We start from the raw sequence: 16287 nt of genomic DNA on the forward strand, positions 1-16287 counted from the left end.
ATTAATTACTAAAATTGGAAGTAAGTTTAAGTTTAAAGAATTTATTTCTCATAAAGAATTACAGAAATTCACTTACATGAGAAAGTTACAAACTAATATAAAAATCTAGCATACAGTGTTACAAAAATTCATAATAAAGAAGGTAGATGTAGAAATTTTTTCTTCTCGATCGACGATCGACGAGCTTGTTAAACATATCGCCCGCCGTGTCACCTCAGGAATACAAAAGTATGGATGCGGCATATTTATTGAAATCTGTTCATCATTTTATTTTATTATTATTTATATTTTTTTTATTAATATATATTTTCCTTATTTTCCATTTTCTTTTCATTTTTTAGACAGTTTTTTTTTTTTTTAGAATAATTGTTTTATCATTTATAAATATTTATTGCTTATTATTACTATTATATATATTATTACTATTTTGTTTGTTATATAAAATCTTTTAAATTGGAGGTACCTAAGTATATTTTAAACGCCTTCTAAAAACATTTTTATAATCAGTTTTTTTTTTATGTTGGACAAACTGGCACCTGCCATACCAACCTGCCACGTACTGGAGGGCTTGCAGATGCGTTGCCGGCCTTTTAGGAGAAGGCTCTTTCCTTGATGGTTTGTGAAAATACCAAGAAATATATTGAAATCTAAATCTGTCCCAGAACAAATATGACCTTACTTTGTAATGATAATGGTAGCGTTTGACGGTTCATAAGTACTTGAAAAAGTCAGTCTGAGTAAAAATATTTTTATTTCAATGGTGTTGGTGTGAGAAGGGGAAGGTAGTGTTATGGCAGACAAATAAATAAAACCATCAAATCATTCACATTTAGATTTATATAAATCCAATAATTGGTAACTGCTTGAAAATAATATTATAATAATATATAATAATATTACAAGAATACATTAATTCAGTATTATTTATATCTAACATTTATTAATAAAAATCAATGTTACTGTTTCTTTATAATATATACAAAATGTAAAACCATAGACACGCAAGATATCGTTTTAAATATCTGTGCTTGCTTGATTCGAACCCGACATTTTAAGTAACGTTAACACTGTTTCACTTTAGCCTATTATAATAGCAGGAGAAAACTTAAATAGACGGCTTTGAACTTGAATCATCATCGAGATCTAAAACCAAAGGTATTCATTATGGATTTGTGATAAAATTGCGTTTTTATGTCGACAATGTTAACACATTAAACTTACGCCCTTTACTTGTAATTAAACGTTTATTCAGACACTTATTCTATCTCTTTCTTCCATAGTTGGTAACGTACGAAAAAAAGAGACAGCATTGTTTAACCAATTAAACGGCACCTGAACAACATTTATACATAAAGTTTATCTTTCCTACTAGTGATTGATGATTACATAATGTAATTGTAATCATTAATCTGATTACATTTTTCCAATCTAGTCTAGACGGTTAAGAAAACAATGTACGACTCAAAATATTTGATCATATTATGGTATTATATAACAGCCATACTTTTAAGTGTTTGCTTACATTTCATACACATTATAAAAAAAGTTATTCTAAACATAATCATACATTACTGTTTGTCTGTGTAGGATATTAATTCGTTTTAATGGTTTGTCCCAATCGCTTTATAACTACTTAATTTACATCACTGGCATATACTGACCGAATATAATCGTCAGATAGACTTTTGTTTATGGTCAAAAATAAGAGAGGTCATAGATATCAATTTGATGCGTATTTAAAAAAAAAACTTAAATTTTAATATAATATACGGGATTACACTGGACATTTACTTAATAACACATTTATTAGCACGTTAAAAGCGACTGCTATATTTTATATCATAAGTATATCAGCGTTGTTAAAAACAAATACACTTTTAAAATAGAAATATAATTCTGAAGTTTTTTTTTTTTTTTTAAAAGTTAAAGGCTATCACATACAGCCAGGCAGTTCTTTATTATGACAGATGGTATTATGGAAATTCAAATTAAAAAAAAAAGTTTAATATATAATATATAGCAGAAGCTTCAATATCTACATCCTACATTCCTTACATTCGAGCACCCCGGTTATTATCCATCATCTCAATCACGTTGTTTACCTCAAAAGTCAAATGAATAAAAAAAAATATATTTATTCATAATAGAGATAAAATTAATCTCTAAACACAACTTACTCGTAGATAAATGATTTTTCATATCTGTCAACATTTATCACAATGTAAATTAATAAAACAATAAACCTAAAAAAAAATCTTAATCTAACATTACGTTACGACAAAATAAGATTACAAGACGGACGCTTCCATAGAAAAATAGACAATTACAATTCAGCTTAAATTACATTTTTAAAATTTAACATATATACATATATATGTTTTTAAGATTGGCAACATTGTCTTGAGCGTGTCTCGAATAATAATATTTTGTCTATGACTAAAGCGTAATCTTATCCGAACCTATTTTTGTAGCTGTCTATGCTCTAATATCCTTGGGAGGAAGATGTTTAGAGGTTTAAAAACTTGGTTACCAATCTTAATAAGTCTTATCAGAATTAGACACTAACATACATTGATATAGATCGACCTTAAAACAGATTCTCTATATAGCATTGTTTTTGGATTAAATTTGAAAATAGAACTCGCTACAAAAATTCTAGAATGTCCCAATTTCAAACCAGTACTCTTCGCTACACATACAAAAAAAAAATTAATAAGTGTTATTTTATTTGATTAAATACAAAAACGCACATCTATCTCAACTGAATTGAATTAAAACTTTATAACTATAGATCTATATAGTTATCATTCAAATTGCAAATTATAAAATAAATAAATATATTTATTAAAGCGGTCGATAATTTGCAATGCCTTCCATGCGTGCCTTGCGCCTCTCGGACGGCGTTGCGCCTTTTATTTTTTTTATAATATGAGCTTTTTTCGCCGGATCAGGTTTGTATGTTTCAGTATTGAACTGTGAAATAAACAATCATTTGAATGCTCACGATTCAACGATAACATTTCAATCTAGTATACCTGCCAATTTATGCCGAAAAAAAAATCTTTTTTTTTTTTTAGTCCCTTTTTAAATTTTTTTTAGTGTGAGTGCCATGATACTCACGAGAATTGATGTGTAAACATATACAGATATCACGCACACATTAACACAATAGTTAATCTTACGCTGACGTCATCTGCCTGAGCGCTTAAATGTTTACTCATCAAAAATCATTCGTCCTTACATTTTATGTAAAATAACGACTTACGTCTTCCCAATTCTCTTCGCACTCGACCACCGGGACTGGTTGCACTTCGACAGCTGGACGGAAGTCACTATCCATCACGTACAATTGGCTATCCAGCATCCCTCTCTGGCTGCACATGCTCACATGATACTGGAACGAAAAATATATATATGCTTACGAAATATTAAAAACTTGTTCCATATTGTGAGCAACTCTCCGGTCGGATTGCCGTCCCATCGGATTATGAGGGTTAGGGAATAGAGTCTGTCATCTGTGTTTGCGCACACACTCGTGCACTATATTTGACGGGCCGGTTGGCGTGGTTGGTAGATACTTTGATTTCACGCCGAAGGTTGTGGCTTCGACTCCTTCCCAGGACAGACATTTGTGTGCATGAACATGTCTGTTTGTCCTGACTCTTGGTGTAATTATCTATATAAGTATGTATTTACAAAAGAAAAGTAGTATATATAGTATATCAGTTGTCTGGTTTTCATAGCACGCTCCAAGCTCTTCCAAGCTCTGCTTAGTGAATAATGTCCCAGGATACATACATACATATATATATATGAATCGGTCTGGAGGACATTAATTATTAATAATTAGCCATAATGTGTACTACAATACGTTATTGATTAATATATTCCTATTTATAATACAACCCTATTATATATATTATTATATAATATATGTATATACATATCACATTTCAGATAACTTCGCTCAAAATCAAAACGCAATATTTTTCACAAATCCGTCAATTTATTACTTAGTCGTGAAAAAATTATGTTAATTAAACGTCAAATTTGTTTATTTCACTTGTTATATATGGAATATATATATATGTATATATATATATATATATAGATAAATATATAAGCGAAATACCACTCATCACGAGATCTCCTAAACAATCCGCCCGATTGACTTGAAATTTGTCACAGTTACTCCTTCTGACGTAGACGCTCACTGAGAACGGATTATACGCAAATTATTATGTACGGGACGATAAGGTAACTAACAGCCTGTGATTATCCCACTGCTGGGCTAAGGCCGCCACTCCTTTTTTTTTTTTTTTGAAGAGAAGGTTTGGAGCTTATATGTGAAATACACATGTGGCAGAATTTCAGTGAAATAAGACACATGCAGGTTTCCTTCACCGCTGAGCACGAGATGAATTATAAACACAAATTAAGCACATTAAAATTCAGTAATGCTTGCCCGGGTTTGAACCCACGATCATCGGTTAAGATTCACGCGTTCTAACCACTGGACCATCTCGGCGATTAGCAAGTATTACAAAAGTATAAGTCACTTACGTCCAACTCGACATCATTAACTACGTGCGTCGTATCGAACGGGCAGATGAGTTTGTTGTACCCGGTATATTGTTTCCTGCACTTTTGTAGGTGGATGTGCATTCGGTAATGCTCCAACTGGTGAGTCTCGTTGTAAGGGCATGTTACCATTTGGTAGGGTGACGGATGGGCCATTGCTGAAACAAAAAAAAATTGCATGTAAACATATATGCCAAATGTGTCTAATTTCATTGAAATTATGCCACATGTGTTTTCTACCAACCCGCATTGGAGCAGCGTGGTGGAATAACCTCTAAACCTTCTCCTCAAAAGGGAGAGGAGTCCTTAGTCCAGCATTGGGACATTAACAGGCTGTCATTGTTATATATGCCAATGTAATTGTACATTGAAGGTAGTCACATAATAAATATATCAATAGTATTTGCCCGCAGCTTCTGCCCCTTGGTAGGGATATAGGTTTAAAAAAAATTGCTTATTTCGATCATTGGGGGGTTCAACTTGCTCAATATTAAAATTTTATCAAAATCGGTTCAGTGGTTTAGCCTTGAAAGCGTAACAGAGATTGGTCTGAAACATCCATTAGCGTGTGCCGTGACGGCAAACGTCATCTCTTATGACGTCATGCCCCTCTTCTACTTCCTTGTGTGTGTTTGTGTGTGTGTCTGTGTGTGCGCCGCGTATTTAGTTGCTATATAGAATCATATTAATAAGTGAAATATATTTTTCTTATTATATGAAATAATCAATTCTTCTACTTCGTGTGTCTCAGAATGCCTGTAGCGATTTCTCTACAATTTTTTCATATAAAGATAAGATTTTGCTTTTAAAGTTTAACTTTGTACAGAAAAGGGCGATTTTAATCAATAAAAAAGATTAAACTAATTAATAAGAGCCCAGATAGTTCATTAGCAATTCCATGTTTGAATATATTAATTATAATATTAGAAATTATTTCATTGGCCATCAACTTCGACGTCTCTCATCCACCGGGTGACGTCACGTCGGTGACATTAACCCACATGTGTATCTGTTTGTCTGTGGCATCGTACCTCGTAAACGAATGGATTTTTCTGTTTGGAACCAGGTGTGTTGTACGTATTTGAATAGACTGCAGTGAAAGCGCTAATAATTAATAATAACAAGCCGAAATTGGTCCAGTGGACCGAATATTGTGGGTTCCAATCTGGGCCCGCACCATTGAATTTTCGTGATTATAATTTATTTCTTGCTCGACGGTTAAGGAAAACGTGAGGAAAGATATAAAACCTCCAAATGTGTCCACCAATCCACATTGAAGCAGTGTGGTAGAATAAGCTCCTAAACTTAATTAAACGGAGATGAGGCCACCATTTACAGGCCTTTACCTTTTCTTACCATCAAAGATTTTTCTAGAAACTATGACTTATGAATTATATACACTGGCCGCCAAAAAAATCGACCCACCCGTATTTTTTTACTTACAAAGTTGTTATCTTAACTATGCGACGACCTAGGTGGATTGTTTTACTTATGGGACATACATTTAACATTTTATTACCCACTTGATATTGATTTGGAGGAGTTGTAAGTGTTATTGAGGATATTTGGAATATTTTTAAAGTATTGATAAGAAAACGTTACTTTGTGCACAAAGTGCATGGTTAGTTTATTTCCAGTTCTTAACGCGGAATCATCTCGATTCGATGTTTATTATTGATTAAGTGTATGAAACTTTGTTGAAACAATAATTTTAATAAGTTTAAACATAAAAAATGGATACTACTGAAGCAGAAGCTGCTCAAGTCGTAGCTCTTATTCATGAGGGGTTAAGTCAGCGAAATGTGGCTAGAACACTAAAATTAAGTCGTTCAGCGGTGCGAAGAGTGTACAAACGCTACTTGGAGACAGGGGAGTATCGCCGGAGACCAGGATCTGGCAGGGGGCGTGTCACGAACCCGACCGATGACCGTTTTATTTGTTTGACGTCTTTAAGAAACCGACATCTTTCGGCTGTTGAGGTTCAAGGTAGACTCCGAGAAAGTCGTGGAGTGTCTGTGAGTGAAAATACTGTAAGAAGAAGACTTCAAGAGCAAAACTTAACCCCTCACAATCCAGCAACAGGACCAAAACTCACAGCATCCCATCGACAAGCAAGACTACAATTTGCTAGGCAGCACGTCGATTGGACACTGGACCAATGGGAGACAGTATTGTTCAGTGATGAAAGCCGAATGTCTCTAGTAGGCTCTGATGGACGACGTAACGTCATGCGAAGGCCAGGTGAACGCTACTCTCAGTGTTGCATTCGAGAAACAGTCCGATTTGGTGGAGGCTCTACAATGTTTTGGGGAGGTATTTCTTTGACGGGACGCACAGAGCTGGTTTTTTTCCGTAATCGTGCTGTTAATGCTGAAACTTACATAACGGACATTCTGGAGCCTCATGTGATGCCTTACGCTGGATATATTGGGGATAATTTCCAACTTATGCACGACAACGCACGACCTCACGTCGCTAAAATTGTTAAAGACTATCTCAGGGAAGTCGAAATTCCAGTTATGCAGTGGCCAGCCGATAGTCCGGACTTAAACCCGATAGAGCACCTCTGGGACCAGCTAAAACGTACGGTTCCAGCACGAAATCCAATTCCAGAAACCCTGAATCAACTGGAAGCTGCCCTAACTGAAGAATGGCAACGGACCCCACAGGAAGACATTAAAAAGCTAATCAGGTCACTTTATAGGCGTATGCAGGCAGTGATTAGGTCAAGAGGAGGAAACACTCCCTATTAAAGTAAGATTTAGGCCCCCAAATTTAAAAACAAACGGCATAATCGTTTTGTACACAAAAAATAAAATTGCGTAAAATTTTGTGTTTTCGTATTTTCTCACATATTTACCTAAAAACCTATTTTTTGCGCACTATTTCTGTTTTTGTACAATCCTACAATTGCATTTTTTCATTATCAATCTTAAAAATATAAATATGTGGTAGTTTAAAACCATACGATAGCTTTTTTACAAAAAATGTAGGTGGGTCGATTTTTTTGGAGGCCAGTGTATATACATACTTGAAACAAAGATACAATAGACACCTCGCTGTGATTGCGTAATGGATGCAGCGTTAACAAATATGCCATCGGTACTGAGAGAATAAAGCAGATGTGGGGCGCGGGGTAGCGGGAGGGGGTCCTATTCCAGGGGCCTGTATACTGAAGTCGCACGTGATAGACGATCAATATTTTGACAACTGCGCATTGCCCGTTACCCGCCTACGCAGGGTTCTTAATAATTTTGCATCACGCTTTCAATATAGGATCCGGATATTATTTTTATATATAAAATAGGCAAACATATGGGCCAACAAATGGGACGAAATCGTTACCACCACCCATAGACATTGGTATTGTAAGAAATACTAATATTTCCTTAAATAACCAAAGCGCCACCAACCTTGGGAACTAAGATGTTATATCCCCTTGTGGCCGTTACCCTGGCTCACTCACCCTAAAAACCGGGACACAATACTAAATACTGCTATTCGGCAGTAGTATTTATTATGGGATTGCCGTCCCATCGGATTATGAGAGCGAGGGAATAGAGAGTGCACCTGTGTTTACGCACACACATGAACACTATAATATGTCCTGTGCAGTTGGCTAATCTATCTTGAGATTGGCTGCCGTGGCCAAAATCGGTCTGGAGGATATTATTAATAGACAAAAAAGTATTATACTGGTAACATTGGAAAGAAAATCGCTGACTTCCCATTTTTTCAAACTACCCTAACTATTATATTCATTTTAAAGAGAGATAAAGTATAATATATGCATATTTGAAACATATGCTTCAAATTTTTACAGACACAACATTGTAGTTTCCAAGGTTGGTGATTTATATTTCTTGGTAATATTCTAGGTTATTCTCCAAAAATTTAGAATAGTTGTTTTATTGTATTCCTTTTCAGAAAAAAATCTAAATAGCCGACTTCGAAAAGGTCATCCGTCAAGCTTTTTACTTGTAGGTATGTGCCTTAATTTAAACATTTATTATGAAACAAAATTAAAATATTCTTTTTACGTTGGCAAATATTGTTGAAATTTTCAAATTAACACCTTAATTATGTATTACATATATAATATATCATTCAATCACATATAATGTCACAGATATCACATATTTAAAATTGATATATTTTATAAATAAATGCAAAAATACCCTCATAAAAATTATCTTCGCAATGCTCAAACTCAAACACTATTTATGAAGCGTTCATTTTTGATCGTGGCTTTGCATCCGAGTTATGAATGAGAAAGATGTTTGGTATGATTACGTAATTTCATGGTTGAAATGTGAAAGCATACAAATTAAACTCACTTCCGCATTTATTATATTAGTCAGGATTAGGATTGCGTTTGCGTGACAAATAGTAATAAAAATAAGTAATAATAAGTTTAGGATAATAATAAATAATAAAGGGATAAAGTTTTGTGTAAGCTTGTCTGGGTAGGTACCACCCACTCATCAGATATTCTACTGCAAAACAGTAGTATTTGGTATTGTTGCATTCTAGTTTGAAAGATGAGTGAGCCAGTGTAATTACAGGCACAAGGGACATAACATTTTAGTTCCCAAAGTGGCGCATTGGTAATGTAAGCTATGGTTAACATTTCTTACAATGCCAATGTCCATCAGCCTACCTCTTTTTATAAAAATAAAAAAATTGAGAAAACTTTAGCTGGGATGGAGTAGATTGTGTGCAGATCTTCAACGCAATCCTTCTATTTCATCGATTAGCATTAGAGTCAAGTGGTGAAAAAAGATTCTGATTAGAATATGTAATTAAACATTTTAAGTGGATTTTTGTTTTTGTAATTTACTCTTCTCGAATACGACAATTACAAAAACGTGAGATCGTTTTTTAAATTAACGTTTTTTTTTAAATGAATGTAAAAAGCTAAAATATTGTTTTAATTACACAGTACATTGTTAACTTGATAATTTAGCAATATGGTTATAATAATTACCTTTAACTTCAATTGGTGTTCAATTTCACTGAAACAGGGATGAATTTCTGACTGACCGTCGACTGCCTAAGTGCCCTGAAGATTTGAAGATGGAATAGATCAATGCAGCCAAGAGGAGGTACTTTCAATAAATGATTAGGCCATACCTACTCTCAATATTTTGATCTCAATTTTACAACTGACATAAATCAATTTATTAATCGGTACATATCTGCTCTGGACGTTAGTAAATAGAGTTCCAAGTCGTTAATAATTACCGCTTAGGGTTGCTAGCTATAACGATATTTACAAAAATACTGAGTTATTTTTGTGATTTAGCTAAAACTCCAACAAAAATGTATTGTAAATTATTTACAATTTATATTATTTAATTAAAAAAATCAATTATAATAGCTGATAATATCATACTAGTGCCAAGATGTTTATATTTTACACAAACATTAATAGAACGTAAAGAGAATTATTCTTATATTTCAAATCCGGGCTGTTCAAGCCACATCCCGTGACTAATCAGGGTTCACAAGCCAGGCAGTTATCGTAACAGGGCCCGTAAAACTAACGTTCATTATATATATGTCAAATATGATCAAATTTAAAAGATAGTAACTGCTAACACTTTATCGTGCGGTTGTGAAACTACTATATGTGCAGCCCGCGAGTTACATCATCGTAATCAAACAGGTCAGACGATCTTGTTGATATCAGCGATACGATTACATCGATCAGGAACTCATAGGGTATAATGGTTTCAGCAACCATTACTATGTTAATATTAAATACTCTATTTTGCAGACACGTATAATTTAGTCAATGTTTTATTAGCACATATTATGTTATTAATCTACTATTTAAGCCGAATAACTATTAAAATAGATAAAAAAAGCTACTAGTGTACCAGATGAGTTATACTTACTGAATAAAGTTTTTTTTTTAAATTGTTCGAGTGGTCTCTCACTTAAGTCACGACATGTTTTTAATCTACCACAATTACGCAAATATTCCATTGATATTTTTTGGTAAATTTTCATTGTTTTACTTTTATGGTATCTAAAATAAATTAATTATAATAATTTAATTAATTTATTACACTTTACATTAGTTGACAAAGACTTCAGTATTTATTTCTTTGTACGAATGGTTTAACAAAATCGTATTCAGTGCCGTAAGTCATTACACTAAAAATAAAATAACTTTTTCTAACTGTTTCTGCGGCCCTCCATTCTATATACAGCTATACACTTAACAGTGATTTGTAATAGCACGCGATCTAATCTTGTCTGGACAGTTCTGATTAAGATAAAGTATTAATATTTAATATGATATGCTATAAAATAAATATATATTAAATATTTGTGTTTTTTTTGCTACAAAACTGTTATATCCATAGCTATTACAAGAAATTTAAAAAAATCAATTGTCAAACATTCTGTGCCGTTTGTGCCGTTGACAGATACAAATACAAATTTTCTTGTGTCTATTAATATTTTGCATACCGATAACCTATAACAAAATAGTATTTACAATTTAATATCAAAGATGGAAGAAGTTTTTAAGGATCCCGTGCAACTTTCTTCAGGGGTAAAATTAAAGTATGTATCATCATAGTAGTAACTTATTTTTTCGTAATTTTTATCTATAATTTTGCAAATTCAGCTACAATATCGTAAATTAATATAATATTATATTACTATTTATAATATGCTACGTATGGTTTAAACTAAAAAATGAATGGATTTAAAGAAAAATGTAATTGGAAAATTATTTTAATTTGTATTTTTTAAGAAAACTTGATGTTTATACATACCAAATACAATACAAACCTATTAACTGAAATAAGGTATGTATATATTTTAAAATATTTATCAAATCAATCTGCTAAACAGTAAACAGTAATAGCCTGTGAATGTTTTACTGCTGGGCTAAGGCCTCCTCTACTTTTTTTGAGAAGAAGGTTTGGAGCTTATTCCAATACGCTGTTACATTGCGGGTTGATGGAATACACGTGTCGGAATTACATTACAATGCAAGTTTCCTCACGATGCTACCTTCACTGTCAAGCATGAGATGAATTATAAACAAAAATTATGCACATGAAAATCAGTGGTGCTTGCCTCTGCTTAAACGAAAGTGATAATATTGCTACCAAACAATATTTTTAAGCAGGAATTTATCAAGAAAAAAATTTTTTTTCAGAGATTTAATAAGTGGTAATTCAGAATTTCATTTAGATATGGACTTCAAGAAACCAAATATGAGCTTCATGACTAATTGCGATGACGACTTGTGTCCTGACATTGGAGATAGTGATAGGTACTTTAATTTTTTTAATTTATTTGTCAACAAAGCTCCATATTTAAAGTCCTTAAGTATTTTGAGCCATTTGGTGAGTTTCTTATATCTGACTGTGTATTTTAAGACTCATATCTTGCCTGGTGGTATCTAACTAGGAATACGAAAAAAAAAAACTAAGTACAGATTATAACACTAATTTCACATTTGATGGAGATGGCAGGAATGTTGGTTCGCTCAAGTTTAGACTTAAATGACGTAAAATAACTTAAAAAAATTAAGAATAAATAATTAGTTTAATAACATACCTGAATAATCATAAAACATAAGGATAATCACAAAACTATTTAATAGACTCAATAAAATATACATTTTATGATTCAATGTATTTATTTAGAGAGTAATAATTAAACTTAATAAAGAATATAATAAAATTATAAATATTGTACAATATACATTTCAAACATACAAGATAGAATTAAGTACTGAGTTTTTTGCTGGCTAATCTTGGTAGAATCTAAATTCTGAACCAGTGGCAGCTTTATATTAAAATTGTAAAATGATGATTCAAAAGTCCTTGTCCAAGCTTACTTGAATTAAGAATATTTTTACTTTGACTCTGACTTTAGGCTAGGCCCTGTAAAAACCCAATAAATTTAATTATTGGCACCTCCGTACCGCTGACTCTGCCTATTTTTAACCCAGGGTTCTGCAGCCTTATAAACAAACTGCTAGATGGATCAGGTAGTCAGATTATTTATAATAATGTTACAGTGAATCAGAAGACGCGTTCAAGAATATAGAAAGAACAACAGAAAAACAATTGCTCTCCTGTCCAGAGTATCACTCGTTCAGCGATCTGTCGTCAAAGATGGTGGATTGCATATCGAGCGGTGACGTCAAAATGCTCATCATAGAGGAAGGTATGATTATTTTTATCATTTTCTTTAGTTTGCTTGTGTATATTACTATATCGCTACATATTATTAAACAAAGACCCCCCGCCACGTTTTTCTGTTTGTCTGTATGTACGCGTTTAACTCTAAAACCACCGAATGCATTTTTTTTCGGCTTTTACCAATAGATGGAATGTTACATGAGGAAGGTTCAGCTACAAAAAGGTTTTTCTGGTCAGCTGGTTTTATAAATTCCTCTGTTTATTGAAACTTGGTGTGAAATCGGTTTTGTTTTATTAAACAGATATTTTTCTTATAGGCAAAGGTCCGCTGGTACCAGTAGATGCGATGGTGACTATCCACTATGCAGCTTATTTTGAAAAAGCGAAAATTCCGTTCGACTCTAGCCTCACGATGAATAGTGGTGCACCATTGGTATGTATAGTAAGCAGTTCCATACAAGGCGAATGAGAGCTAGGCCAATATAAGTAAGATTTTTGCTTTCAAGACACTTGCTATCATATATGTGTTTGTCTGCTTTCGGTAATGTACCATCCTGCAAGGTTATTGTTTTACAAATAACCGACCGAGGCTAATACAATTCCACTCTAACCGTTCGGAATGGTGGGCTGGCTCAAATATGAAAGTGCCTGTTCTGTATATAAATGGATATTGGTGTATATGTTTGATGGATTTAGATTGGTAGACTTTCAGACCATGAAAGTTGGCACTGGTATAGGTTTTTCATTTATTTTTTTAAAAGTTTTTGTACAATGGACTTTATGTGACTTGAAGCTAATTATTGAAATGATTTCAAAGTAAAAAGACCTATTTTTTAAATGCTTAAAATCAATTATAATTGTTATTCTATTGAATTGCTTCTTTTTTTTTAATGTAGCGCATGCGGTTAGGCAGAGGACGGTTTCTACCAGGCCTTGAAATAGGTCTGACTTGTATAAAAGGACCGAGGGCTAGGTTCCTTCTACTGCTGCAGCCGAGAATGGCATGGGGGCTCCAGGGCGCTCCGCCTAGGATTAGACCGGAGCCCGCGTTGTTCGTTATATCATTGTATGATGTGGACGATGTTGAGGCGATTACGAGGTGAGTTTCATTAGTATTCCTCTCTAGAAAGGCTTTCTGTATTCTTTAAGTACTAAATTAATACAAAAGTGCTAAATAATAATAATATACTATTAGTTAATTTGGCTCCCAGGTTCAATGATCTACCGTCACAGGAGCAGAAAAAGTATGAAGTAACAATGAAAACTGTGAAATCTCTTCACAATTACTCCAAAGATTTGTTTTCCAAGAAGAAATATTTCAAAGCTATTAAAAACTACCAACAGTCAATTTCCATAATGAACATATCACAGCCGGAGAATGATCTAGAAAGAGACGAAATTGAAAAACTAAAAGTCAACGCCTACACAAACTTAGCCGTCTGTTATTATAAATTAAATAAACCCAAACATGTGCTCAATATGTGTGCCTGCTTAGAATACATGGTAGACATAGAGAAACACTGCAAAATTATGTTTTATTACGCCAAAGGTCACGAGATGCTGGGTAAGTACGACGATGCTGTTAAATTTTACAAGAAAGCGCTTAAATTGCAACCGAAAAACAAAGAGATAGGTGAAGCGCTTGCGAACTTAGACAAGTATAACTTGAAATCCGCTGATCAGGAGAGAGATTTGTGGCAGAACGCGTTCAAGTGTTCGTCAACGAATAAAACTGTTGTCTATAACGTAGATGACAGTTTCAAAAATGGCGTCAGTGACATGTGTCAGAATTTGGCGGGAAACGCGGAATATGCTAAATTCGATTTGCCGCCTGGTTTGACGAAGGATGAGGTTGAATGTATAAAAGATCTGAGTTCAAAATTCGAAGGGTTAGTCGTGTTAGAGGAGGGGAAGGGGAAGAGGAAAAGGATTTCCGTTGTAAAAAAGGCTAATACGTAATTTTTTTATTTAATATGCTTTGTGCACTCATGGAGATTTATGTTTTAATTGTTATAACTAGATTTAGTTACTTTGTAGTATTAATGTCACGAAGTTGGAGACAAAATGGCGCAACTACGGTACCTTGGACCTCACGTCTTTTTTTTTCATTTAAACCGTTGAACTATTGGAACGCATTTATAATACTGGTTAGGAACAGGATTTACAGACACGGATCTATTGATTTTTTTTTAGATTTTGATTCTAGTAGGATATGATAGTAGTAGGGGGACGTTAAAAGCCGAGATGGCCCAGTGGTAAGAACGCGTGAATCTTAACCGATGATAGTGAGTTCAAACCCGGGCAAGCACCACTGAATTTTCATGTGCTTAATTTGTGATTATAATTCATCTCGTGCTTTACGGAGAAGGAAAACATCGTGAGGAAACCTGCATGTGTCTAATTTCACTGAAATTCTGCCACATGTGTGCAGTGGGACATTCACAGGCTGTTTCGGTTTCGCAGGGGAAGGTTGATACCCTATACCCTACCCTTCTTTTCTGTACACCTGACGTGCAAAATTTACCAATGACTTGACAGGTTGATTAGTTAAAATCTGAAAGCATATCAAACAAACAAACTTTGCATTTATAAAAGTAATTAGGGTAAATAAATCTGATAGACTGAACCGGACAGATTATTATTCAAATATTTATCAACAAATTCACTATTTTTATGTTTATAAACTTGCCATTTTGTTTTGTCCTCTATCTATGTCTGTTTTTGTCTATGGTTTGATTAAAACTACACAGAAGTATGATGTCGACACAAGGGATAAAGTAAATACATAACATTAACTTACACACACTTCGTCTTCTTCTTTCTAATGTGAAAGTGCTGATGATAGAAAGGGAAATCATTTATACAACGTAAAGTTTATTTTAAAACAGTAAAGTGTTAAATAAACAAGCATATTACAGTCGGTTCAATTTCACTTTTTAAAAAAGTGTATTTTAGACGAATTTACGTCGAAAGTCTTAATTTTTTATTGTTATTTACACAAAAAAAAAAATTAAGCAATTTTTAAATGCCAAATAAATATATTCCGTGGTTGCTCCAAACAAACATTATTAGTATAGGATAGGATATAGGATATTAGTGGACTAGTCTTTTTTAATAAGATCTTTGCCTTTCTATATGTAAAATGTTTTTTAACTTTTTTAAATTCCATATATCTATTATTTAATTACTTAATAAGAAAAAAAATATTTATACTCTGTGAGTATCAAAATATGTATAGTATATAGTATATATATAAGTATAGTTTTATTGTTTTGATTTTCTTTTTGTTTTCTTTTTTTTCTGTTACACTTAATACTTTTTAATATATATTTATAAAATATATTTTTATATATATAATTTTCTAAAATATGTATTTATACAGCACGTACACAAAATAGTCCCTTCACAGCGATACTTAACTAAACATGTCGTTGGTAATTTGTCAATTAAAATAATTACATAATAGGTCCACGTTCCACGTTGTAAGTACCTCCATTTTATTATGTATAATATTAACGTATATATTCGTATG

General features: G+C 33.1%; 2 protein-coding genes across 2 annotated transcripts; one reads left to right on the forward strand and one right to left on the reverse strand.

Moving 5' to 3' along the window:
• Positions 1–840: 840 nt before the first annotated feature.
• On the reverse strand, positions 841–9750 carry LOC126780142 (gametocyte-specific factor 1 homolog). The gene is made up of 4 exons (XM_050504414.1): positions 9569–9750; positions 4564–4739; positions 3266–3394; positions 841–2973 (listed from the first exon to the last, which is right to left on the reverse strand). Exons 2-4 carry the CDS (start codon positions 4735–4737, stop codon positions 2845–2847), a joined length of 432 nt encoding a protein of 143 aa, XP_050360371.1. The 5' UTR covers positions 4738–4739; positions 9569–9750; the 3' UTR covers positions 841–2844.
• Positions 9751–11006: 1256 nt separating this feature from the next.
• Positions 11007–15015, forward strand: LOC126779988 (inactive peptidyl-prolyl cis-trans isomerase shutdown-like). Its single transcript, XM_050504222.1, has 6 exons — positions 11007–11157; positions 11762–11878; positions 12632–12780; positions 13073–13188; positions 13652–13854; positions 13967–15015. The coding sequence occupies exons 1-6, from the start codon at positions 11105–11107 to the stop codon at positions 14712–14714; spliced, it is 1386 nt and encodes a 461-aa protein (XP_050360179.1). The 5' UTR covers positions 11007–11104; the 3' UTR covers positions 14715–15015.
• Positions 15016–16287: the final 1272 nt, after the last annotated feature.

Source organism: Nymphalis io, chromosome 30 (genome assembly GCF_905147045.1).
Source record: "Nymphalis io chromosome 30, ilAglIoxx1.1, whole genome shotgun sequence".
NCBI lineage: Eukaryota > Metazoa > Arthropoda > Insecta > Lepidoptera > Nymphalidae > Nymphalis > Nymphalis io.